This window comes from Denticeps clupeoides, chromosome 10 (assembly GCF_900700375.1).
Source record: "Denticeps clupeoides chromosome 10, fDenClu1.1, whole genome shotgun sequence".
Classification (NCBI taxonomy): domain Eukaryota; kingdom Metazoa; phylum Chordata; class Actinopteri; order Clupeiformes; family Denticipitidae; genus Denticeps; species Denticeps clupeoides.
The window spans coordinates 15,142,688-15,169,903 of record NC_041716.1 but is presented as its reverse complement, the minus strand read 5'-3'; the positions used below and the strand labels follow the sequence as shown (position 1 = coordinate 15,169,903).

The following is a 27,216-nucleotide window of genomic DNA, read 5'->3' as shown; positions in this document are numbered from 1 at the left end:
AAGATCTCATTTCATCACATTCACTTCACCAATTTCACAGCATTTTTGTATCTGTTTACAGCAGAATCATTTCTTGTGTGTGTGGACTTAAGCATATATAATTTCCGAGGTTTTACGTTGTACGTAGTACCATCTTAGAAATGTTGTCAGTTTTATTGGTTATTGAGTGACAAACAGTACAGGAGCAGATGGGGCTGATATCCCTTTAAATCCGACAGCATGTTACTGCACAAGCATCAGTAGCCACTTGTTTTCCTCTGTGATTGGACTCCTCAGATCTCCTTGTGTGTTGGCAAGATAAATGCCACTTGAATGCTTCTTAGTCCCTCTTACTGCCACAGATTAAAAGAGTTCCCATCTGACTTCACAGGCATTGTCAAGGCTTCAGCTGAAAGGTCCCATGTCCTCTTGATGCTTAACACAAAATATCAGCTAAATTAAATTGCCTGTTTACAACACGTTTACAACATACATCATTATTTAATAAGTCTTTGCTTATTTGCCTATGCAGAGTATGTAATTGGTACATTAACAATAACTTACATTAACTACAATACAATTTTGTAGTGTTTGATGGTCTTTAGCCTTTACCAGCTGGATATAAACTGTGTCTTTAATAATAAAGATGTGTGGCCTTCTTTTACATTGATGCCATGTATCCATGTGATGCTGTAATAGCTGGACTGGTCTGTATTATGCAGAATAAGGAATTTCTGATAATCAAAGTAATTAAATAAGTGCGAGAAATAATGATGCTAGAACATTAATGGCTAATGGCACCTCGCCAACATCCAGATAACTAGCAAGCAGTCCTTCCACTGATTTTGCTCCACTGCTGAATTCAAGCCCCTTTTTCTGATTAAGTCTCTCCCTCAACTCGATTGTTATGCTTACGTGCATTGCCAATTGTACTGTTTCTCAAGCTAGACATGGCAATTGTTACTCCTTGCTGGCACTGGGCAACACCATCCTCATCCCCGCCGCACCCAGTCTGTCTCTTAGTCAGCCGCCTCTGTGGTGTTTTTGCATCAAACCTGAGGTCCCCTGGTAGGCAGAACTCCCCGAAACAGCGTTTGAAGTTCTCGTCCAGGAAAGCATAGAGGATCGGGTTGAGGCAGCTGTTTGCATAGCCCAGCGCAATGCAAAAGTGCATTGCCACCAAGCCGGCCTGGTTGCCACCCAGGTCCATGTGACCTAGCGACTGAATCAAAGCCAGCACCTGTACAGGTGCCCAGCAGATGACAAATGCCAAGACTATGACCAGCACCATGTGTGTGATCCTACGCAGGTTTTGGTCCCTCTCCCGAGAGCCAGACAGCAACCTCACGCTGCGCAAGCGCCGGATCATTAAGCTGTAGCAGCCGCTGATGACAGATACGGGGACGGCAAAAGAGAACAGGAACACACAGGTCCCAAATATGGGCTCCCAGTAATTCTGAGGATGGGGCAGGACAACCATGCACTCAATACCTGGTAGGGACAGGCAGAAGCAATTAGGTTATTATCATGCACTCAAAAACATCATAAAATATCGTTTCAATTGCACAGATGTAGTGTTGCTTGAAGGGAATGGTTGGCTTGTGTATTATTTGTAATAATAAGAATGGAAAAAAAAATTTTAGCCAAACTGGAATATGGATGGGGTGTAAAGTCTCCACAAAGGTAATGAGAGTGGAAGCAGTGTGCATGCATAAAATGCATATATTAGATCTAGTGCCTTGGGGACGTTTCGCCAATTATAATTATTGAATAAATGCGCTCTGAAAATTTGTCAGCATGTTTGATTGTGAAATGACTGTTGACGGTCACAGGAGGAAGGGCGCAGTCAAGACCTTGTGCTCAGTATTGGTAGAGTGGATTTGTATTTGATGTTTCAAGAAATATTGCCTGTCAAGAACAGGTAGGATTGAGAAATAACACTAAAGCAGTTTGTCTGTCAGAATTTCCGGTTTTACACACTGATGATTATGACCCTCTTGAACAATGAAAGCAAATGGAGTAGGAATGGCAACTGGGCCTCGCATTATAGACAGGAGGGGGTTTGCGAATTACAGCTCATCTGAGAGCCAGAAATAATACCATTCAAACTAAAAAGAATTGGCTGAGTAGTTAAGATACAAATTACTAGCACACAGAGCTTTTTTTATTTGTTTATCCTATAAATGCTATACTTAATCAAAATATACCACATGTAGATCTATTATATATACTGGATATAGAACTATTATAGCTCTTATAGAGCTAAAAAATCTCACACTGAATGAGGGCAAGAGAAAGTGAATGTAGAAGTAATGGATGGATGTGTGATGGAATTGCCATTACAAAACCATGAACCTCCTGATCCTCTAAGCACTCTGGGATGGAGTGTTGGATGAGATGGGGAACAGTAACATTGTGAAGTGGGTTGACTACCATTCTGCTCCACCTCCATCTGACCCATCAACATGACGGGCAGGCCAATGGCAGAGGCCAGCACCCACACGCCAATGTTGACAACCTTGGCCTTGGACGGGACGCGTACAGCCAAGGAGCGCACTGGGTGACACACGGCGATGTAGCGGTCCATACTCATCACTGTGAGGGTGAAGATGCTGGAGAACATGTTGTAGTAGTCAATAGAGATGACAAGTTTGCAGAGGCTCAGGCCAAATGGCCAGAAACCCAGAAGCACGTCAGTACCCTGGAAGGGAAGTGTGGCCAACACCAGCGAGTCAGCCAGGGCCAAGTTGAAGATATAAATGTAGGTCGCTGTCTTCATTTTGGTGTACCTGTAACAGGACAATGCGTTATATGACTTGTTACATTTATAGTGCATATTCCCAGCAACCCCTGATTTTTTGGGACCAACTGTAGATGACTGGCTTGATGTATTGTGCATCACTTGTGCATCACAGTCCCTTTTGTTTTGTTCTTTGATTGCCTTATGTTAATAATCAGAAATTTTCATTTTTACTTGGGTCCTCACCTGCATCCCAGTCACGGCACCATGGAATAAAAGTAACTCCTTGAATTAAAATGTACAGTAAAAAAGCAGATATAAATAACAACCAAACAGATAACATATCTGTCAACGTTTGGGACGCACTTGCAGACATGCTTGGTGCGGGGGGACAAGTTGTCGTATGGGTAATGGACACTGGAAGAGCTGGGGGGGATGACCGGAGGCGCTTGGCCGGTGAAGGGGAACGGGAGTGGAGCAGTGGGAGCGCCACAGCAGTGGGCGCGTGGCGGGGAGGGAGCTCTGGCTCTGTGGGGAGCAGCGCTGAAGAAGGCGAGGGGATGAGACTGGGGTGGACTGGGACAGAGGGGAACAGGAAGGCTTGAGGATGGTTCGGGAGCGTGGGTTGGATGCCGTCTTGGGTGGCAGGAAGGTGGGGTAACATAGAGTATCGGTAGGTAGAAAAAAGGTAGAACCAATCAGGTATTTGTAAAGAAGGTTAGCGTCTCTAGGAAGTAAATTCAACAAAGAGTGGGCATCGTCCCCCCTGGCCACTTGACTTTTATACTTGGCACTGCCCGCTCTCACTTCCACTTCCGGGTCGTTGTCTCTACAGCTGATCTTGCTCCCTCTGGTGGGCTGGAGGTGGTATGTTGGCCATGACAATATCTTATTTTTCAACTCAAATAAAACTTTATACACATTCAACTCTATTTTTTCTTGTAATTTCATTTAATTCTGTAATTCTGGCAAAAACATTTATGTGGCCCATAAGATCCTCAAAATAAGTAAGTCAAGCCAGTTTAATTGAAAAAAAAAATCTACTGCAATTTCTATTGGACCGGACAACACAGGACAGCCTGCTCAAGCCCTTCTTGTACAGTCTGAACCAGCTTGATGTCCAGATTTTGGAGATATGATACCTATATGGCTTCCTCCACTGATTATGGCAAGCTCCTTGACTTTCTGATTTCCCACCAACATCTCTTTTGTGTTCCCAGCATTCATATGTGGAGCCAGGCTCATGTATTCTGCTGGATGTCATTCCCTGTGATGTAAGTGACTGTTTAGTTCAAGTTGAAATTTTGCTGTAATTCCAGCTACATACAGTTTAGACAGTACACAGTGAAACGAAACGTTTCTCTGGCACCCAGTGCTAGATGTAACATTTAGACAAAATAACATACTGACATAAAGTGCTGGTGTTCGACATTGACAAACTGGGCTAAAAAACATGGGACACAGACAGTAACAAGTTACAACAAGTAACAACAGGAACATCCAACAAAACATGTAGCCAAGAAGACAGACAGCGCTAAAAACCAGGGAAATGAGTAATGACGGTGCCTAGTAAATTGAGCAAATACTGCTGTAACATAAATGTACAAGGGATATGTTCTGAACATGGGAGGTAGAGTGTGTATCAGTTCAAAGAGTAAAGTTCCTGTGTGTTCAGTTGTCTGATGGCATGTGGTAAGAAGCTATTGCATGGTCTGGCAGTGGTATAGTCCATGGGCCTTTTCCAGATGATTAGAGGGTGAAGAGGTGTGAGGGGTGTGTGAAGTCCTTCACAATGCTGGTGGCTTTCTGGATGCAGCGGATGTGGTAAATGTCTGTTGTGGGGGGGGAAGAGATGATCTTCTCAGCTGTCCTCACTATTTGCTGTAGGGTCTTGCCATCTGATGTGGAGCATTTCCCAAACCAGACAGTGATGTAGCTGGTTAGAACGCTCTCAATAGTCCATCTAAAGAAGGTGGTGGGAGATGGGCTTTCCTCAGCCTCCTCAGGAAGTAAATATGCTGCTATGCTTTCTTCACTGTTCAGCTGGTGTTGAGAGCCCACGATAGGTTCTCCTCTAGTTGAACATCTTTGTGTTCTTGACCATCTCCACAGAAGATCAATCAATGTTCAGTGGAGAGTGTTCCCTCATTTCTCTTCAGAGGTCAACAATCATCTCTTTAGTTGACACTGTGCACACTGTGCACATGACAGCTGTGCATTGCTGGACAGTTGTGGGTCAGCAAGGTAAACAGCCTTGGACTGAGCACACAGCCCTGAGGAGCTCCAGTGCTCAGTGTGGTGGTGCTGGAGATGCTATTCCTGATCGGGATAGACTGAGGTCTCTCAATCACGAAGTCCAAAGGGAGGTCTTCAGGCCCAGCAGGCTCAGCTTCTCGATCAGGTGCTGAGGAATGATGGTGTTGAGTGCTGAACTGAAGTCTATTGACGGCATTCTTGCGTATGTGAATCTGAACTCACTTCAGTTTGCTTATCGACCAAACTGCTCCACCGACAATGGAACTTCGTCTGCCCTTCACACAACCCTCTCCCACATTAACAACAGAGACACTTATGCCAGAATGTTTATTGATTTCAGTTCAGCATTCAATACGGTCATCCGTCAGAAGCTGGTAAGGAAGTTGGACCTGCTGGGAATAAGCTCACTGTGTTTCCCGTTCTGTCCTTGTTTCCCCTCTGCTTAATTCCGGGAGCGCCAACATCCGTAGTAGTTGCAGCGCAGGCTGTCTCACACCCCCAGATGAAATGGAGAGTATTCACCAACCTCTTTGCATCATACCACAATTGGGTAATTCGTCCTTCCAAACATTCGCTCTTTCTTCTCATGCACTTTCTTCTCGTCCGGTGCTGTGACAGACACTCAATATCAGCAAGACCAAAGAGACGGTTGTCAACTTCAGGAAGGATCTGACTGTCCCTTCCCCACAGCACATCGATGGGTGTGCACATGACAGACACCTGGAGTCTCAACACCACCTCCACCACCAAGACAGCCCAGCACGACTACACTTCCTCCGAAAGCAGAAAAAAGGTCAACCTCCCACCTAACATCCTGAATTCATTGTACCGAGGGACCATTGAGAGCGTTCTCTGCTGCTACATCACTGTCTGGCACAGGAACTGCAGGCCCTGCAGCGGAAAGTGAAGACAGCAGAGTGCATCATCCAGGTTGCACTCCCGCCCATCTCCAAGCTCTATGAGAAACACCTCATACGCTGAGGTGTGAATGACACTAAATTGTGAATGACACTCACCACCCCTCACGTGCCCTGTTCTCCCTCCTACCGTCTGGCATCAGAAGTGTAACTTCACACAAGCAGTCAGAGCTCAACGCAATTCAACGCACTGCCATCACCGTTAAGCTCAACAACAATGCACTTCCAGCTTTTGACATTACACTCTAGACCTGCTCATTTGCACATTGACATTCTGCACGTTTGTCCTGTCTTGTGTTTGAAATACCCTATGTATTTGAACCAGTCCACTGCACTTATATGTTGTTGTCCTTGTTCAGTGTTAAGAAAGTTTTATAGTTTTTATAGTCTGTATAGATATTTAGGTTTTCGTTTAATTTCAGTGCAATTTTTCATGTGTAATATTTAGATATATATTTTGTGACCCAACTATGGGGGGATTGTGTGAATCAGTTGTTGTATACTGTTGTACTGACAATAAAACTCTCTTGAATCTTATTGTCCAGGTGGGTGAGGGTCAGATGCAGGATGGTGGTGATGGCATCATATGTGGAGCGGTTCAGATGATTTGCTGTGGGTCCAGGGTTGAGGGCAGCAGGGTCTTCATATGTCTCATGACCAGCCTCTTGAAGCACTTCATCATGAAGTGTGTAAGTGCAGTAGTCATTGAGACGCAACACTTTCACGAGACCTTTTGTGCTGCTTGTGGCTTTGAACACGTTGGAACGGTTGTGCTCAATGAGATGTTAAAGATGTTCATTCGACTAGCCGAGACTACTACCACCTTTAAGAAACAGTTGAAAACCCACTTGTTTAAAACGTATTTCAAACTAGTCTAACACGTAACACACACACACAAAATTAACAATTTCCTAGCATGTTCTATTCCTGACAACTTAGGCCTTATCAGGTCTCTTAGTGTTATAACTCAAAATCTAGAGAAACCAAATTGCTGGTGTCTTGGATAAACGTGTCTGCCAAGTAAAGTAAAGTAAAGATGTTGAGGAGAACATATGCCAGCATATTTCCTGAGTTCTTTTCCAGGGATGCTGTCTGGTCCAGCAGCATTTCATGAGTTAACTCTACAAAGAGTTTTCCTTACACCCGCCATGGTTAGAAACAGCACCTGATCACTGGAAGGAGGGATGGATTTCACAGTGTCAAACTGTGCATAAACGTCATTCAGAGCATGTGGTAGGGAAGCGCCACTGTCACAAGCAGAGGTTTTTGGTCCTGTAGTTTGTGACAGCCTGGATGCCCTACCACATGGAAGTGGCTGTGGACTTTCTGCCCTTTGCTGCTCTAATGGCTTGAGACAGTTTGGCCCTTGCTGATCATGGGGCCACTTAATCACCCTTCCTGATTCTCGAGCTTCGAGCAGCTCTGCAGTCATCCATAGCTTCTGGTTGAGACGTGAAGTGATGGACTTGGAAGACTGTAACGTCATCGGTGCTGATGCTGATGTAGCTGCTCACTGATGTCGTGTACTCCTCCAAGTTGATGGTCTTGTCGTCGTTGGTCACAGCCTCCTTAAACATTTGCCAGTCAGTGCATTCAAAACTGCCTTGAAGAACAGAAATGGCTCCTGCTTGCTTCAGAACCTGTTTTGTGTGTCTGACGAGCGGTCTGTATGCTGTTATTAGCATAACAGTGATGTGTTCTGATTGGCCGAGATGGAGGTGGGGCTCCGCCCGGTATGTGCTGGCAATGTTTATGTAAATGAGATCCAGCACCTCTTCCCCTCTCATCGCGGATTTGCATGATTGCATAGCAAATGCCAAATAAATGCTGAGCAACAGGATTTAATACTTGGGTGTACACATTGTCCTTTATACAGACACAAAAATACCAAATTAACTTTTCCATTCCTTGTCTAAGCATTCATGCATATAATTCACAGCAATGAGTTAAGGACGTACAGAAATGACAGCTAGTCTAATGTTCACTTTGCACTGACATTTTGAGCTTGGAACACTTTGAAATCAGTTCTAAACCCCTGCTTAGTTTCAACGTCTCAGTCTCTAAATGACAAATTCAACCGCTAATGAGAAAACCTTGTATCACAGCGGGGCTGGTTGGTGAACAACAACAACAAAAAATGATCTAAACTTGCGATGTGCTCTGTCGACCTTTCTGTAATGAAACCAATTTTTCGGATGTAATGCCTGCCTTACGGTGTTGTCTGAGAACTGCTGGAGGTGGTGATTTGAGGGATGGCCAAGTGGAAAGGCTTATTGATGTGCTGCCGTGGGCCACGGGCCACTTGTAAGACCACAAAAAAAAAAAAAAAACAGCCGGCAGACTAAAGTAGAAAGTGTGATTACATCCCTGAAGGAGATACATCGATTTCCCACTGAAGCAAATTGTGTCCAGGTGTAAGGACACTTAGTATGAAGAAAAAAAGTGAGTGAGGGTGGGAAATTGGAGATTGGATTTATTAACAGATTGCATATATGTTGCCAGTTAATTAAGCACTTCCTTTTGTTGAAGAACATTAATGAGAAAAATCTACATACTATTACACATAAAAATCTACATAATCTATTACATACATATGTGGTCACCACCTACATAAGAAAAAGCATTTAATTTGTTAATTACTGCAGTGACCATCGCCGCACTGACACAGTTTTGTTGCTCCTGGGTCAATATGGAAAATCTTACATATCCAGTCCTAGCCCATATAGTACACGCTGGCTTGAAACTTAAATCAATTTTTCCTCAGTTTAAAAGGATTAATTCAAACATGCTTAAACAATCAATGTAATTACTGATACTAGTGTCCATTCAACAATACGAAAAGAAGCCTGGGTAGTAAAAGTATGATAAATATGCTTAACACTTTAGTTGAATATTAAAATGACCTAAATAACTTGTAAGTATTGGCGAGTTACAGCATTGCTCAAGCGGCTAAACTCTCCTCCTCACGCACCCTCATAGCCTGATTGCACTTCTGGTGCAACCTTGGGATATAATAGTGTTGTGCCATTGTTCTTCTCACCACCTTTCTCAGTTCTAATCGTGCATTGCACGATTAGAACTTTCTCAGCTCTAATTAGAACTTTCGATTAGAACTTTCTCAATTCTAATCGTGCAAAAAAAAAAGATATTTATCATGGACGGGATAATGTAGTACAGCCCTTGTTCCCTTCACTTCACATTGTAAATGCTGTTGGGGATGAAAAAACAATCAGCGAGTGTGAAAATTCACGATTTACCATTTCCTGGCATCGATTTGAAATGCAAATCTACAGCTTGATGCTTCTTTGGTGCTGTGTGGGCAAGCTGAGCTGTCTGACCAGAAGGCAGAAGCGTCCTTTCAAATCTGAAACTCTGATTTCATACAGTGAAGTGAAAGTGAAAGTGAAGTGATTGTCACACATGATACACAGCAGCACAGCACACAGTGCACACAGTGAAATTTGTCCTCTGCATTTAACCCATCACCCTGAGTGAGCAGTGGGCAGCCATGACAGGCGCCCGGGGAGCAGTGTGTGGGGACGGTGCTTTTGCTCAGTGGCACCTCAGTGGTACCTTGGCAGATCGGGATTCGAACCAGCAACCTTCTGATTACGGGGCCGCTTCCTTAACCACTAGACCACCACTGCCCCCAGTGAGGTGAGCAGCTGTGCTACACTTGATCCTTGTGTTGGGATGGAAGTAACAGGACCAGCCGTGTCCATTTTCATGGTCATAACAGGTCTAACCGGACACATAGTGGCTGCCCTGAATCATTCGGCATCATCCAGCCACCGTTGTGTCTCCTGTCTTCTCGCCTTTCGCCATTCAGCTCTGCAGTTTGAGGCCTGAGGGTGTTCTATTATACTGGGGGGATAAGGAAATGGACAATGCCGCCTCCGGGACATTTGAGAGTCAGCTGACATTCCTGTTGCGCACCTCAAGCTGTTGTTTCACCGGTTTGTAGGAACTTCAATTCAGCTCAAGAGAAACAGCAGACAAAATCACAGAAAATAATTTCAGTCCGTCCACGCCCCTCCCCAAAAAGGAGAAATAGTGCAAATAGTGGGATTGTGGATCATCACAAATACACAACTGGTTTACATTTGCAGCATTTACCAGACGCCCTTATCCAGAGCGACTTAAAATCAGTAGTTACAGGGACAGTCCCCCCATGGGAACACTTAGGGTTAAGTGTCTTGGTCAGGGACACAATGGTAGTAGGTGGGATTTGAACCTGGGTCTTCTGGTTCATAGGCATGTGTGTTACCCACTAGGCTACTACGGCCCTGGTTAAAAGAGAAATGGCCATGACCGAAGCCAGCATTTATCACATCCTTTCGTTCTTTCTCTTCTCACCTCGACTTTGTCTTGCATGCCTTAGCAGGGTGGAAGAACAGCACCGGTGCACCTCTACACACCTGCACAATGGTGGCCGCCAGGAAAACGCAACTTATGGTGCACAAAGCTGGTTTTAGCTGGGCCGACAAAACCAAAAGGAACCTGAAGTCGGTCAAACTAGCTCGTCTGCCAGCACAGCAGCTTACGAAGGTCATGCAAGTTCTTTCAGCCCTAAAAATCAGACTTTGTTTCTGGTTTACTGAACCCAACTGCTTTTTGTATTTTTTATATAATTGCACCTCCATGTCCCTTAATTTAGTTTTTTTAAATAAAGGACTCTCACCTGATGACGACAAAAATGACCAGCATGTTGCCGATGAGGCCCACCACGCACACCACCATGTACACCACGGCGATGGCGACCTTCACTCCCACAGGCAGGAACCCGTCCAGGTCGCCGGACCCGCTCAGGTTGGCGTGGAAAAAGCTCAGGTCGTAAAAAGGGTCACCGAGCAGCTCCATCTGTCGCAGGCCTGTAAAGAATCGTTTTAACCGGGTCATTCGTCGCCTTGGCCAGGACGGTGAAAACCTGCTTACCGTCGGTCCCCACTGATCCCAGATCTGAGTTCGATCCTGAAGAAGAAAGAAAAGAAGTGAATTGAACCACTCCAGCCCCACGCCTGTGCACTGTGTTCAGAGGCAGGATTTCATTTATCTGGAAAGTTCCAGCGTCATGTCGAGACTGGCCAATAGGAGCCTCCCCTGCCGCCCGTCGTGTTGGACGATGAGTGCTGCTGCTGCTGCTGCTGCCTTGGTTGTGTGTTTGCATGCAATCAATCGGCTCTGGCAGAGCAATAACTCTGCCGTCCGTGCACTCTCTGGGAATTGGTCGGAAACGCTGTCACTGAAACCGCGTTGTCATCATGGCGTTATTAAAAAAAAAAGCCTGGCTGGACTGATGCAGAGTGTGTTGTGGTGTGTTGTGTGTGCTGAAGATGGGTATATTTATGGTTGTTGCAGGGCAGGAGATGTTTATAACCTCCCTGATAAATGTGCTGTGGGGACGGAGAGAGGGATACGTGAGGGGTAGTAAATATTAAAAGATGGGAAATGGGCAGCACCAAAACGTCCTCTTTCAAAAACCCAGTCCTTAAAGATGCACACAGGTAGGCAGGGCCAAGGTCACCAGTGGGCAGTTTAGGGAACGGACACATTATCAGAAGGTTATGCCGAGGTGCCACTGAGCAAAGCACCGTCCCCACAGACTGCTCCCCGGGTGTCCGTCATGGCTGCCCACTGCTCACCAAGGGTGTTGGTTAAAAGCAGAGGACACATTTCATTGTGTCACTATGTGCTGTGCTGCAGTGTTTCACAATGACAGTCACTTCACTTTTACTTCACTTCAAGCAAAAAAATATATACAGTACAGGCCAAAAGTTTGTACACACCTTCTCATTCAATGTGTTTTCTTTATTTTCATGACCACTTATGTTGGTAGATTCTCACTGAAGGCATCAAAACTATGAATGAACACATGTGGAGTTATGTACTTAACAAAAAAAGGTGAAATAAGTGAAAACATGTTTTATATTCGAGTTTCTTTGCTCTGATTACTGCTTTGCACACTCTTGACATTATCTAGATGAGCTTCAAGAGGTCGTCACCTGAAATGCTTTTCCAACAGTCTTGAAGGAGTTCCCAGAGGTGTTTAGCACTTGTTGGCCACTTTGCCTTCACTCTGCGGTCCAGCTCACCCCAAACCATCTCGATTGGGTTCAGGTCCGGTGACTGTGGAATCTACCAATGTAAATGGTCATGAAAATAAAGAAAACACATTGACTGAGAAGGCACGTCCAAGCTTGGCCTGTACTCTATAAACAAGGCTTTCAGGAATAGAATCAACAACGACTGTGAGAAGAAGGCATGGACTTCTTCACTCATGCTGCGAGAGAGAGAGAAAGTAAACGAAGACTCTGTCAGTTGTCCAGGGGTTTCTGGGCTGTGTGTGTGTTGTTGACCAGATGTGTCCCTCATCATTAACATTCAGCGAGAGAGCCACCTCGTCCCGTGGTTATCTGAGGGAATTTGGGTTTCCTTACCTACTCATTTTGACCTCCTGATTCAGGCCAGGATCCTTTTAGCACCATTGTATCTAATCCCCTCTCCTCTATGCACTCACAGCTCAACATGTCACCTGCTAGCTGACAGTGGATCACCAGCTTCCTACAGACAGGAAGCAGCAAATAATGCTGGGGGTGATCACTTCCGGAACACGGTCCCTCAGGACTGGTTCTCCTCAAAGATGTGTCCTGTCCCCTCTGCTCTTCTCCCTCTACACCAATGACTGCACCTCCAGGAACTCAGCTGTTAATTTCCTGTAGTTTGCAGATGACACCACCGTCATTGGACTCAGAATGGTGACAAATCTGCATACAGAAGGGAAGTTGAGCTGCTGGTATTCTGGTGCAGTCAGCACAATGTGGATCTGAACGTCAGGAGACGTCTTCTCCCCTCACACTTCTCCCCTCACCGTATCAGACAGCCAAGTGTCTTCTTTGGAGACCTTGAAGTCCCTAGGTACCACCATCTCCCAGGGCATGAATTGGGAGACCAACCTCCATCCTCAAGACCCAACAGAGGGTGTAGATCCTGAGACAACTGAGGAAGTCCAGACTTCCACTGGAGCTGCTGATCCTGGTCTACACTGCAGTCACTGAACTCCTCCATCACAGTCTGGTATTGAGCAACAGCACAGGAGCAGACTCTCAAGAACCAGGAAAAGGTCATCACAGATCCTCTGGCAGATGATACAGAGCCCGCAGACCAGGACCAGCTGACACAGGAACAGTTTCATTCCCCTGGCCTTCAACCTCCTAAAAAGCTGAACTGTCACACACTTTATGTACACTTGTGGTATTTATATTTTCTGTATAAGATTTAGCGGAATTAAATTCCTTGTGACTGAGTGACTTGTTAACAGATTACTGCCCTGCATGAAACTTACTGCTCACAAGACTCCAAACTCTTACTGGTACCAAGAATGAACAAATTCCCAGCAGGTGGATGAGGTTTCTGCTACAGAGCTCCCCTGCTTTGGAACATCCTTCCTGCAAATGTTTGGAACTTGAATACAGTGTCAATATTTAAGTCCAGGCTGAAGACATATCTTTTAAGCCAAGCATTCCATAACAGGTCCATAGACATGTACACAGGCATCTACCATAGCCACTTGGTCCCAGCCTTGGTCACCACAGCCACCAACACCATAATGGCTAAAGTGTCAGGAATCTTCAAATGGAACAATAGATTCAGCCCAGTGCCTCCAAACATGGACAGATGCTGTATTCTGCTCTATGGTCTTTCCGTCCACTACACCTGTTGGACACATTTTTTGGGGACAAATTTTCACCAACCCTGCACTGACAAAAATTTTAGTTTTTTTTAGGGTTTTCCTTGTGTGCAGAAAGGTTCATGTGTGGGGGGTGTCAACTGTAGGGCCTGTAGATTTGGGGATATATACTAAATAAATGTTGTTTTTGTTGTTGTACATGTTCACTCACATATTTATTTTTTTGTTAATAATTTTAAGACTCATTTTAATTAGTCACACTCATTGCCACAACACAAGGACCAGCACCGCTGTTGTGGGTTTTAAAGGTTAAAAACGAATGTAATAAAACCACATTAAGCAAAGGATCTTGTAGATTCAAACCATTTTCACCCAAGGTCATTTATTTGAATATGATCTTTCTCCCCTTGCTGGCAAAAATAAATATTACTGTACACCAGATTAATAACAGAACAATGTACAATAGATCCAAATTCTACCTTTTTGATGTGGTGTACACTAGAGATGAAAGGAATATGGGTCATTTAGAAACATGAAATGGGTTTGAATAGAATAAATAATTATAATCATTGACAGTTTGAAATAATGATGTAGGAGAACCCACATCTGCTGGTGACGTAGATACTGAACAAGTGTAAATATGGACAGTTTTATTGCTTCTTTCAGTTGTATTTAATAGGTGAAATGGGTATTCTAATAATGAATGATTCTTTTAAAGTGACATTTAACAAACACAGCATTAGAACCCAAGACTTATTGTTGATGATAAAGTTCCTCTTCAAATGTATGCAGATATTCCATCATTAGCAGTCATTTCTAGTAACCAGTCATTTGCAACAACCCTTTTTATATATTTTTAATGAACCAAACAAATGTTTCCAATCAAAAACGTTCTAAGAAATGAATGGTAGTGTGGTATTCTTGTTTATATATAATAGAAGTAAATGCATATTAAAATGTTTTTTGTTCTAATCTGTTCCATTCCAAGCTTCATTACATGAGGTAATAACAGTGAGCAAGAGTGTGTTGACAACAAAATTCCATAAATAATATTTTGTACATTATGCGATTCTTGTTCATATATTAAAACTAATATTGCACTGCTGTCAATTCCAATTAGTCAACCAGAATGTTTTAACGTTCGACATAGTGAATTATAATAAAAATTGACAAAATGCACTCATTATTACGCATAATTTAAACAGCTAATGCATATTGACCACTAGGTGGCGCTCGCTCCACAGTCTAAAGTCAGAGAAAAGTACAATGATTACAACCAAAAAAAACGAGTTTTCAAGCACAAATATCACATTTTTGGGAGAGTGCAAATGATGAATGTATGTACATATATTTATTGATGGACATGTTGAAAGTTTTATATGAGTAATATGTACAATATAAATGCTGTGATAATATTAATTTGGGGTCATCTTTGGTTCTTACCCAGCATTTGAGATTCTTTTTTAAATAATCATATACATTGGTACCTAACAATTTTCAGGAATTAGATATTCTACATTCTCTATTCATTCTCTATTCTCTATGTTGTTATTATTAGGAAATGAATATGAAGCTCATTCAGCACAAAGGCGTGCATCTCCTTCCAGAAGCCACGTGACCTTCACCTATTGCCACATTCCAACATTTTCCTAAAAGCCTTCCGGAAACTGTCGTCAATGAACGCATACAGGAACGGGTTGAGACAGGAGTTGGCGTAACTTAAAGACGTGATGAAGTATGAGATCCCGATGACCAGTGGGGTGGCGGGGAGGTCTGTAGTCAGGGCCACAATAGTACTCAGATGAAACGGAGTCCAGCAGAACAGACACACCGCCAGGACAATGAAGACCAAAACCGTGGCTTTCCTCTTGGCTTTGTCCAGCGCCTTCGCGTTGGAGTTGAGCTGCATGTTCCTCAGCTTGTAGAGCATGACGCTGTAAAGGATGCATATGGTGGACACGGGGATGACGAAGCCGAGCACCAGCGTGTAGATGCGGCTGGCCCTGAACCAGAAGCTCTCCGGGCTGGGGAAGCTGAGCACACAGCTCTTCCTGCTCTCCACGTCCTCCGGGTTGACATACACTCCGGCGAAGACGGTGAAGGGCAGGACGATGGCGGTGACCAGTGTCCAGACACAGACGCTAACGGTTTTTGCGAAGCTGAAGGTGCGGTGGCGAAGGCGCCGGGAGCGCACCGTGGCCAGGACCACCAGGTACCGGTCGACACTCATCACCGTCAGGAAATAAATGCTGGAGAAGATGTTGTAGTGGTCGATGGAGAGGATCACCTTGCACAGCGCCTCCCCGAAGGGCCAGCAGTTTAACAGGTGCTCCGCTATGTTGATGGGGAGCACTAAGGTGAAAAGGTCGTCGGCAATGGCCAGGTTCAGGATGAATATGTTGGTCACCGTCATCATCTTGGGGGCTTTCAGGATGACGTATATGACCGCCGTGTTGCCCGTCAGCCCCACCGCGCATATGACTGAGTAGATGATGGGCAGGGCGACGTAAAAGTCGGGGTAGAGCAGCCATGGGGGTACGGTGCAGTTGGGCTGGCTCCAGTTTCCTCGCTCCTTATGATCCACGTAGAAGTCGCACTCGGAACGCGTCCGGTCGGATTCGGAGGCGTTTTCCATGGCTGCTCCTTTCGGTTGCTCGTGCAATCCTACTCAAATGAAACAGAGAGGAGAACACTTATTTTGACCTGTCAACGCGCATGAATGACCCTATAGACCGCTGTCCGGTGTCTCCATTCCTAAGGATGACCTGTGCAATCTGTGCAATGCAAAATGTCGGTTTTTGCAGCAGTGAAAGATGTGTTAATAAAGTTAATAAAGAAAAGTGGAACTGTACACGGAGCTACATTAAATATTCGTGTCCCTATTTTGTCCTTTTGTTGATATGGGGTCACCCCGTGCAGGGTTATATTGCCGTTCTTTTTTTTTTAATCATTGCCATTCAACGTGCATCAACCCAGTTTCAGCAACGAATGACCCCACCTCACGTCTATAATACTTCGATCAACGGAACTTCGATCCTAATTCTCCATCATTGTCGCACAGAATTGCGACATATTAACGCGAAATCTGAACATTTAGATTTGATGCCCGAAATGCCAGTGCCAAGCTAGTACTATCTAGAATCATTTTTTAAAATGAAAGTAAAAAGCACGGTGCTGTTTAAGTAAGACCGATATCAGACATGAAACGAGTTTAGTCCTACCTGCGCGCGCCGCTCCCCGTCTGTCTGGGTCCGAGCCGCGCGTGAGCTTCGACGCGACGCGGGTGCGCGCGCGCGCGCGCGTCCACGCTGCTGTCCTGCCAAACTGCTGCTTCAACTGCGCCTGTTGTTGCTCTGCGGTCATGGTCGTGAACGTGAAAGTGTTCCCACACTCCCAGCGTGTCGTTCATGTCGTGAGCAGGTCTCTCTCTCTTTCTCTCTCTTTCTCTCTCTTTCTCTCTTTCTCTTTCTCTGTAAACACTACAGCAAGAAGTGAAGTGAAGTGATTGTAATACACAACACAGCACACTTTGACACAACGAAATATGTCTTCTGCTTTGCTTTTAACCATCACCCTTGGTGAGCAGTGGGCAGCCATGACAGGCGCCCGGGGGGCAGTGTGTGGGGACGGTGCTTTGCTCAGTGGAACCTCAGTGGCACCTTGGTGGGTCGGGATTCGAACCTTCTGATTACGGGCCCGCTTCTTTAACTGCTAGGCCACCACTGCCATGGCCACAGTGCCCGTAACCACTGGCCATAAGTCTACCAGACATCAGGAATATTATTGAGCCCTCCTGGCTTTCTTCCCACAACGCATCCTGGTGCCGTGTCCGTCGTGGGCAGTCCATGTGTGCTTTCACTCGCTCCTCCTCCCAGAACAACCATTAGCTTTTTCTGGCCTCCAGTAGCTCTTCTATTGCTCCAGAATACGTGGGCCAGCCTGCATCAGAGGTAGATCCTGAGAACTGCAGACCAGATATACCCCTTAAGGGCCAGAATGTTGGAGAGTCTTACCCCGCTGTCTAGCCATCACAGTTTGGCCGCTAATATCCTGACACTGGCTATATTTTCCATCACGCCAACATCAAAGATATAGCGTTCACTCTGTGCTCAATCTATCCCACCCACTGGCAGGTAGCACTGCCACAAGATAATCGATGATATTTCACTTCACTTGTCATAATGACATGACCAATAGATTTTAAGATTTCCCCCAGGTGCCCCAGTTTTATTCATTGCTCACCTGAAGATTTTCAGCACCAAGCGGATGTGTTCTCTGATTTTACTTATTTGGTAAGAATCTTCCACTTCTGGATAGAAAAAAATGAGGTTATGTTGAAGACTCACCAGACACCCAACTGGTCTGAAATCGGCCTGTTCAGTTTCTTCTTTAATCAGTGCAACTGTTTTCAGCGGCACTGCGATAATTTCAATAATTCTAATGATCCGTTATCCATTCGGCCATTTCCAGCATCAACAATGTCTGATCAATATCAGGCTATTTTCTATCAGAAATTAAGCCAGTACTGAATGACCACAAACTACTGAATTGTAGTGACATATTGAACGCGTTTTGACTATGTTGGCAGTACACAATTGTTGTGTGCATCTGGACGTGGAGTCAACACTTCTGACATGACCTTGACAGCAAGGCATTTGATTGAAGAAAGCTTTCAAACTGTAAATTAAATGCAGGACATATTCAATGCACGGTGTAAATTTACCGGTTCATGTCCAACTGATGATGGAGTGGATGCGTTAAAAGCCAAATGTGCAACTGAAAAAGGAGCCGGGGCGCAGACCAAGGTGTGTTCCGTATGCTAGCGCCGCCACCATACATCACCTTGCATGGCTGACGGCTCACATAGATGCGCGGTAACGTGCCGGGGTGGTTCTGGAGGCTGACGGACAAGCACTTAGCGCGCCACTTTGGACTGAGAGATGGATGGACCGGCAATAAAGCAGAACGATTCACATCACGGCACTTTGTGCCCTGCGGGGCTGTGAAAAAGTGTAACTGCAGATGAGGCAATCTGTATGATGGATATGAGTTATGGAGCGCAGGCCTAGCAGAGTTTCCAATGTAAAGCATTTCAGATTTGTCTTTCACTCCAGCCATGCTGATTTCAGCCTGCCTCATTAGCTGTAGATCTCCAGTGGCTAATTAAGGGTTTTATAAGAAGATTCCATCGACTCATGCCAAGAGCATGACTGGGGGGACCATTCTGATCATTTATGATTGTGAGTCTAGAGTGATGTTGTACATTAGCCTATATGCTTCATAGCCTCATTGTAACATGTTGAAATAGCTGGTTGAAGCGCTGCTCTTATATGTGTACCTCTCAATACCCCAAATACCCCACAGTGTGACGTAAATCCACCTTCACTTTGACATCTAGAAGTTCTAATTGGTTCTTCAAAGTAGTCTTTGCAAATTGTGGAGATAAACAACATTTGCAGCTGAAACGGCTAAAACTGCATTGTCAAAAAAAATTATTCTATAGATATTTCTTTTCATTACTTCACGCATTAATCCTTTATTGAGTTGATACATCGCGTGCACTGTGCAAATGTAGGTGTGATTTGATTTGGCAGAGGATGCATCGGCTTTCATGAGTAGCCGCGTCTTCGTCAATGAAATGTTAGAAAATGTCTGGATTCAAACAGAACAACTGTACCCCTGGTAGCTGGTTCCAGACACCTTTAATATCTTCAATATTACAGCTAATATCTGGCTTGATCCTGTCTTCGAAGTAAAGGTAAGTGGTTCTAAATATTCAGCCTGCCATGAGGATGTTTTGGATTTTCTACTGCAGTAATTGCCTCAGAAGTTGCTAAAAAAGTAAATGGGCACGAGTCTAATACCACATTCATATGCAAAATGCAAACTGAACAAGGCTGGAGCGGAAATCTCAATGCTCGAATGGCCTTTTCAGTGCTTGCAGGTTAGCTGGGCAATCATCTGCCGTGAAAGATGGTGACGTGCCGCTGGTGAATTAGCCCCGGAATAATCCAGGCACCACTTGCCCATGTTTGTCAGACTGCGGAAGTAAATAAGATTTTGCGAGGCAATTATTCAGTGCAGTGGTTATTGCACACTCACAATAGATATGGAAATGTAATGTTTTTTTAATCTCACGCTGCCAAAAGCAGCTTTGATCTCACTCCAGTCTCACTTGCTGTCTCTGCTGTTCCAAAAAGAAGCCGATTGTTCTTTGTCCAGCAAAAGTTAAACAAAGGAAGTATGGGCTGTGGCTGCGGCTGTGGCTGTGGCTGTGGCTGTGGCTGTGGCTGACGTTTTGGCAGCAGTAACTGTGAACCAGAAATGGACGTTTCTTAACAGACATCATTTTAAAATGAAGATGTGCAGAAATGAGAAGACTAAAATACAAATGAATGAAAGAATGGGAAATTAAATAGATATCTGTTCACAGAAACCATGGCCTTACACTGAGTGTATTGTAATGTACCTGTGATCTATGCTGTATTATTACATTTACGACAGAATTATTTTAATAAGAATAAAAATAGTGCAAATTGATGGATGAAGATAATGGAGTAACATTTCTCTTTTGACTATTTCAGCCTGGTAGGGCTGAAACAACAGAATGTGATCAAACGTACTGCGGGAAGAGGAACTGTTTTGTGTGAAAGTACATGAGCAGCAGCTTTTGGCAAGATGAAAGGATGTTGAGCGGTTAATCACATTTGATGAGTCGTTTGGCAGCATGTGAGCTGTAAGAATGATAAAAGGCTGAAGTGAGAGTAAAAAAGGAACAGAAGTGTGCAGGAGGATGGAGGAGTAAGATGGAGGATATAAAAAGTGTACATATTCCCGTTAAAATGTCTGACAAGTACTGGTTGTTTATCACATAACACAGGCACTAAGGACACATGGGACAGTGCATTCCTTGGTGGCCTTCCCAAGCCCGGGTAAATGGGTAGGGTTGCATCAGGAAGGGCATCCGGCATAAAACTTTCGCCAAATCGTTGTGCGGGAAGCCAGACTGGCCGATCTGCTGTGCTGACCCCAAACGGAGACAACATTTGGTTGTTTACCGCATGTGACAACAGGTTCCCATATTCTCCAAATGACTGGGCTACAGATTAGGATTGCAAGATGGAAAATCACTGCACTGCTAAAATTAATAAAGATTATTACTCAATTCCAATGTAGACACTGGGGCAGAACGTGTCAGTATATTTCTTGATGCCGGTCCCAAGCCGGGGTAAATAGCATCAAGGAAAAATTTCCAAAGTCAATTGTGTGGTAACCCCTACAGGGAGCAGCGAAAGGAAGAAAAAGAAGAAGCACTAGTCATACACTTCTACAAAAACAGCACTTTACATCACCAAAAGAGCACTATATCCACATATCCACAGTGAAGGATGGTGGGTGCACTAGCATGCTTTGGGGTTGCTTTTCTTTAGCTGCATGCACCATTTTACACTACAGACCAAAACCTTCAGGCATTTGCTAGAAAGCTGCAGATTAAGAGGAAGTTCACCTTTTAACATGACAATGAAACCTGGCATACATTCAACAAAAGAATGGCTTTACCAGAAGAAAATTTGATTTTTGGAAAGGCCCAGCCAGAACCCATCCCTGAATCTAACAAAGCTAGCTGAAGTCTTCTCTGTATGTATAGTGTAAGATCAAGGACTGTAAAAAAAAATAACAATTGAGCATTGTCTCCCTGTAAACACATAAAAGTTGTACAGATGAACTAATAAAAACACAATATTCTGTTTTTACTAGCTGATGTTACACACACGTCTCTACTCACGGTTTTTCCTTTGAGCAGAACAGTGAAGTGAAGGATAAAATGTGTCATCTTGGCAAAAAAAAAGATGTGATTCAGTTTGACCTGGAGAACACGCACGTACAGGCCTGTAGTCATGCCTCTAGGGAAATGAAGGCATTCAATGAAAAGAACAGAAAATTCAAAGTGATCAGGAGAAAACGGCACTGCAAAAAAAGTTTTTTTAAAGCTACTTTCTTTACTAAATTTGAAGGATAACGGATCTAATTTTAGAACCGTTGCCTACAAAAACAAGCGAACATTTCTTACTCCACTGGCAGGTGATTTTTTGGCAGTGGGACACCATATGAAAGCATGTGCACAGAATCAACACACAGTAAAACAAATTAGATGACAAACACACTTATTAAAAATAACTTCCATCTGATCTTCATTGGATGATCAACGCTGCTTTACCATAAATGACAGAAATGGCGGGGTGAGCGGGGTGGTGGCTGCTTAGTGCGTAACGCACCAAAAACCCATGAACCGAAAGTACACAGGATCGAACCCCACTTGTGTCCCTGAGCAAGACGCTTAACTCTGAGTGTCTCCAGGGTGACTGTCCCTGTAAACACTGAGTAAGTTGCTCTAGATAAGGGTGTCTGATAGATGCTGCAAATGTAAATGTGTTTGACATTTAAAAATCTCCTGCAGGTTGTGTTTGTGTGTGTGAGAGAGAAAAAGAGAGAGAGAGAGAGAGAGTGGAAGCTGTCTGCGATTGGAGGCCCATTTTTTTATTTTTAATTTTTTTATGAAAACCCTAGCCAGTATGCCCCGGATTGTACATTTGCTCAGTCAGAGACAGGAAATGAAATTACGTCTGATATCAGTGATTTGCCACAAGCTGGCACACAAAGGAACCCCCCACACAAAGGAAGCTGTAATTGCCCCAGCACGGCTCATTTAAATGAGGGTTTGAAGTGAAAACGAGCGCCGGCTCTCTCGTGCAGCGCGTTTTGTTTTCCAAATTTCCAAAACGTTTCGTCAAGTGGATCACCTGAGGCACAACAGCTGGCCCATCTGCCGAGCGGCCGTAAGCACACTGTCCCAGAAGGCCCTTTACGGTGAAGAACTCTACACTGGCGATGGGAGGTCTGGCCAAGTCGGCCTTTAAGTGGCCTTGAGAAACATCTCCGGGTCTCCAGGTCACCTTCTACTCCTCACGCGAAGATGAGGGCAGAATTCATTTCATGTCACTTTGGGAGAAAGATCCATGGATCCTGTCATTTGACATTTAACTCTGCAACAACCATAGACAGACTGTTTTTATGAAAAATGATTATTGGTGCAGCATCTACATAATCATGTGGAATGCTTCAAGAAGAAAATCCTCCTGATCAGTTTGTCTTGGCATGGTGCTGAGATTATTTCAATATGAATATTTCAATTCATTTAATATGTTAGACTGATCATCAAACTGTGCACTGAATTGGTCCCCACATCCTACTAATGGCACTTTCTTACTCATCACCTTGGCCAAAATTTCGTCTTTTCAACATCAAGGGTCACAAAACGACATTTGGATAAACAGAGCAAAGTTAAATTGAAGTCCCTCTTTGTACTGAGGAGTAAATAGATTTTTTGGCAGTGATGGGTACGTTGCATTCCAGCACTGAATCAGTCGGCGAAAGTGCTGCTCACTAATGCAAACACGCCTCTGCACTTTTAAACAAACAACACAGGACAGCATCAACCTGACAGCAGCACGCTGACAGGGTTTCCCTGGGTCACATGACTCGGGGGACCCTGTGGTACATTGTTTATGGGGTAAGCTGACTTAGAATCCAGTTTAACCCCCCCCACACACACACACACACACACTAGTGGTAAAAAGATCTGTATTGCAGAAGGGTTACACACCTTTTATCAACCGTCGAATGTGAAATGATGCATGTTTTGTGTTGCAAAAATATCTACATTTACATTTTACATTTACGGCATTTATCAGACGCCTTTATCCAGAGCGACTTACAATCAGTAGTTACAAGGGACAGTCCCCCCTGGAGACACTCAGGGTTAAGTGTCTTGCTCAGGGACACAATGGTAGTAGGTGGGATTTGAACCTGGGTCTTCTGGTTCATAGGCGAGAGTGTTATCCACTAGGCTACTACCACCCCTCTAAGAACATGAAGAGCAAAAAAGTGAAGTGTGATCCAGGAGACTAGACAACATGCGAACGAGGCCTGTCTACAGGAAACAAGGCCAATAGCAAGTGTTGTACAGCTTCTGGTTTTACTGTGATTTCACTGTGTTCTATTAAAGAACAGTGCGTCCATCAACTCATTTTGACTATTCCAAATTCCACTATCCACTACCAGTCCTACACCCCTCAGTAATCAGATGTCACCTTCACACACAAGCACAGAAGCACTTTGCAGAAAACAAAGTTTTTCACATTACAGTCACACTGTTAAAACACATAAAAACATCGCTGCTTGCACGAGAGTTTTCACACCAGAGCCATGTGCATGATGTGGAGCCTGCTTAGATTAAACTCACGCTGGACGCCAAATAAACCAAATAAGGGAATGAATTCACTGGCCTGTCAGGTTAGCAGCCAGTATCAGTGTGATGGGTTTTCCACAATGTTCTGCCTAATGAACGTGGCGACAAGTGAGCAGTCGCCGGCCTCTTGCAGCGCCTCCCTTCAGAAGGGCACAATATGTTATTAATGATGAATGTTTCATGCCACAGCTCAGTTGCCCAGCCTGGTTTAAACAGGAGGAAAGAGAATAATCTTAATAAACTCTGTTCCCCTGTAAGAGTTTCATAAATCCATAAACCCATCCCTGATATCTCTATTGTGACACAATGACTCATGCATTCAGAATGAAAAGTTCAAGGGATGCTGATTCTTAGCTAAATAAATTATTTTGAAAGGGTGATTGTTTCATTACAGAATGAATGAATGGTGATGAAGGGAGGTGTTTGTTTGAGGCGTGATGATTTTGTCTTTTCCCCCCACATGCTCAGTTTTTTTATGAGAAAGTATTATGATTTAAGAGTTTATGTGGATGCCAATCACAGATGCAAAACTTTTAGGTCTCACACAGCTATATATGTTAAATTAAATTAAATTTAAAAAAGAAACGTCTAATATAACAATATTTTTTCTTGCTATTTATGCTTCTAATACACTACAGGCCAGAAACTTGGGCCCACCATAACTTGTGTTGCATGTAGGCATGTAGCAGTCATGTGTATATTGTACTGTATATATTGATTGCAAATAAATTAAAAATGTTTATATACGTATACTCTATAGTTACACTGCTCATTCAAAATGTAACTACAAAATATTTAAGCATTGCTAATATTTTCATGTAATGTTTAGAAAGCATAACGTCTAATCTATATTGTATATATAAATCAGAAAAAGTGAATTAAATTAATTTGACATCAATGTATACTGGATCTTCCTATTTGCAACCATGTGATTTGGTTAAAGTGGGAGGATTTGCTGTGACCTGTGCCATGCTTCCTCTGTCCAGCAGGGGGAAGCTGAGCTGCACTGAGGCCAGAATTCAAACCTACTGCCACAGCAGAACTTATTTCTATGGCATTCTGTCCATTTTTACACCAGTCTGTGTTTCTTTTTGTGTCCTCTAATGCTATTAATTTTCAGAGCTGGATTATTTTCTTCATGAAAATTTGTCACGTGTGACCTTCAATAACAGACAAGAAAAACACTCTGTGGAGATCAGATGGATGTTATAGAGCACCACAGACTTTCAGTTACATCTTCCCAAGGAACAATTTATTCATAAAACAGAGCAAGAGTTATTTATTCTTATCAAGAATGCCCCTGATTAATTTAGCCTCTTTAGGCTTGTTATATAACCGTTTTTGCATTTCATTTGCATATATTCCTCTAAGCAATAGCCAATTGGCTGAATCACAGAGGTGCACCACAGTGATTGAAAGAGAAGTGAAAACCATATTTATTTATTTACATATTTATTCATTTAATGCATCGTTTTTATATTTTACAATGTTGTTCTTTAATACTTTTTCTCATACGTTTTACATTGGGTATACACAAAAATAATACAAAAGATAGAACTGATTCTGATATGGTCTGATATACTTTTCTATTCTATTCAATGGGGTTTGAAATCACTGTTAGTGTCACAATCCTTTACATGCATCTTCTTTTTGTTATGCATAAGAACATGATGAAAGTAACATAAACAATCTTGAGTTTCCTCACCACAGTTGTAATTGCTGTCAGTAGAAGTGTGTTTTTTTTTTTTTTTTTACATTCTTGATTTTTAACATCTGTCTACAAACCTGCAAACTGCAGCTCAGCGTGAGCCTCTATAAAACCATAAAGCTGGAGAGAGGTCACAGCTTTAATTGGGATGTAGTGCCGAACACTGGCTTCCCAGCCTTTGACCTTTGGATTAGGGGTGTGTCAGAACAGAGGGCAAAGGTCAGCAGTGTAAAGTTAGCCAAGGAAGGTAACAGACTGTAGGATCTGGGTGTGTGAAGAGGTTGACTGAGGGCCAGTTTGTGCCTTTTCATTTTTATAAGATCATATATCATAAATAAAAACAATGCCATGTATTTGTTTTATTTTATTAATAAAATAAATAGTGCATGTAGTGAAATCTGTCATGCATTCATGGCCCAGCATTCATAAATAGACAGGTTGTGTGCCATCGTCACACTGTTTATGACCATACGGAGAATTATTCGGGGGGTAATCACATGTGTGGGTATTTTTAAAGACTGTAAACATGCTGTAAAAAGCAGCACTCCAGGGTTTGACCTGCTGTTTAATCCTGCGTGTTGTAATGAAATGTGATTTCCCCGGGGACTGTGACAAAAATGCCCTGACTAGCCCTGCTCTGCTGAGCCACACCTTTAATGTATAGAAATTGCATGGTTGTATATGAGTTCTTATGTTTCAAGAAACACATTTTAGGAAACAAAATCCACTTTTGATAGTTAATCAGCCAGCAATAATCCTGCCGCTCTTTTTGAACTGTGATATGTTATGTCACAGTGTTCACGAGACACTAGGACCTTCAACTAACTCTTTCACCAGGCAGACGTTGGCACGCCTGGGGTCAGAGCTCCACAACCAAACATGCATCGAAACATTACACATCATGTCTAAACAGCAGACCATAAAATGGCAGCTTCCTTCCTTTCCTTTCACACACGGAGGCCACCTGAACCAGTCCCATTGTGTAGTGGTGCAGTTTGAAAATCTCCTGGTGGAAGCTGGAATTGTTCAGATAAGAGTGGTGTGGCTCATGGCTTTTTTGTGTGATCCCAGCAGCCCTGTTGTCTTTCACACCGACCCCGCTGCCTAAATGCCCAGAGTCGTCCCCTCTTTCTCTCTTTTCTCCCTTCATGCTCTCATCTCGCTTCCCAATCGCATGAGCATATGTCACAGGGAAGTGCTCCGCTAATTAGAGAGCCCATTGTTGTGGGTTTCTCTTTCTGCTGCTGGCTGTATTGTTGGCGGAGTGATTCTGAGGGTCTCCGAATCCTAACAGAAGGTTTTTATGGAGCCCCTAATGAGTTTTCCTCGGGTGGTCTCTTTATCTGATCCGCTCACACGTTCTCACACTCTGTGCGCACAGCACTACTGATACGTGCTCTTATCTCCGCAGCTCAGAGGATCTGTCTTTGAGTGCATATGGCAAATATGGCAACGTGCAAAAGTTTTTAAGTACTTTAGACAGATAAGAATCATCAATGGTGAAGATGCTGCGCTTTAAACTAAACCTCACTGGACTCCTGCTTACTGTTACGCTGGACCAAGAAACATATGGTAATATGCTAATACCCCAGTAACATATGGTAAATAATTGATCCTAAT

At 43.6% G+C, this 27,216-nt stretch overlaps 2 protein-coding genes across 2 annotated transcripts; both read right to left on the bottom strand.

Moving 5' to 3' along the window:
- Nucleotides 1–87: 87 nt before the first annotated feature.
- Nucleotides 88–10,928, bottom strand: LOC114798077 (delta-type opioid receptor-like). Its single transcript, XM_028993460.1, has 4 exons — nucleotides 10,828–10,928; nucleotides 10,574–10,763; nucleotides 2,413–2,768; nucleotides 88–1,470 (listed from the first exon to the last, which is right to left on the bottom strand). Exons 2-4 carry the CDS (start codon nucleotides 10,750–10,752, stop codon nucleotides 860–862), a joined length of 1,146 nt encoding a protein of 381 aa, XP_028849293.1. The 5' UTR covers nucleotides 10,753–10,763; nucleotides 10,828–10,928; the 3' UTR covers nucleotides 88–859.
- A 3,979-nt stretch (nucleotides 10,929–14,907) lies between these two features.
- On the bottom strand, nucleotides 14,908–16,980 carry LOC114798669 (neuropeptides B/W receptor type 2-like). The gene is made up of 2 exons (XM_028994553.1): nucleotides 16,801–16,980; nucleotides 14,908–16,243 (listed from the first exon to the last, which is right to left on the bottom strand). Exons 1-2 carry the CDS (start codon nucleotides 16,940–16,942, stop codon nucleotides 15,201–15,203), a joined length of 1,185 nt encoding a protein of 394 aa, XP_028850386.1. The 5' UTR covers nucleotides 16,943–16,980; the 3' UTR covers nucleotides 14,908–15,200.
- Between the last annotated feature and the right edge of the window lie 10,236 nt (nucleotides 16,981–27,216).

Excerpts from the sequence above, each read along its gene's own strand:
- LOC114798669 (XM_028994553.1), bottom strand. The coding sequence starts at position 16,942 with ATGACCGCAGAGCAACAACAGGCGCAGTTGAAGCAGCAGTTTGGCAGG. Across the intron at positions 16,244-16,800 it reads ACGGGGAGCGGCGCGCGCAG|GATTGCACGAGCAACCGAAA; the intron begins GTAGGACTAAAC and ends TCATTTGAGTAG.
- LOC114798077 (XM_028993460.1), bottom strand. The coding sequence starts at position 10,752 with ATGGAGCTGCTCGGTGACCCTTTTTACGACCTGAGCTTTTTCCACGCC. Across the intron at positions 2,769-10,573 it reads GTCATTTTTGTCGTCATCAG|GTACACCAAAATGAAGACAG; the intron begins GTGAGAGTCCTT and ends GTCCTGTTACAG. Across the intron at positions 1,471-2,412 it reads GATGGAGGTGGAGCAGAATG|GTATTGAGTGCATGGTTGTC; the intron begins GTAGTCAACCCA and ends TGTCCCTACCAG.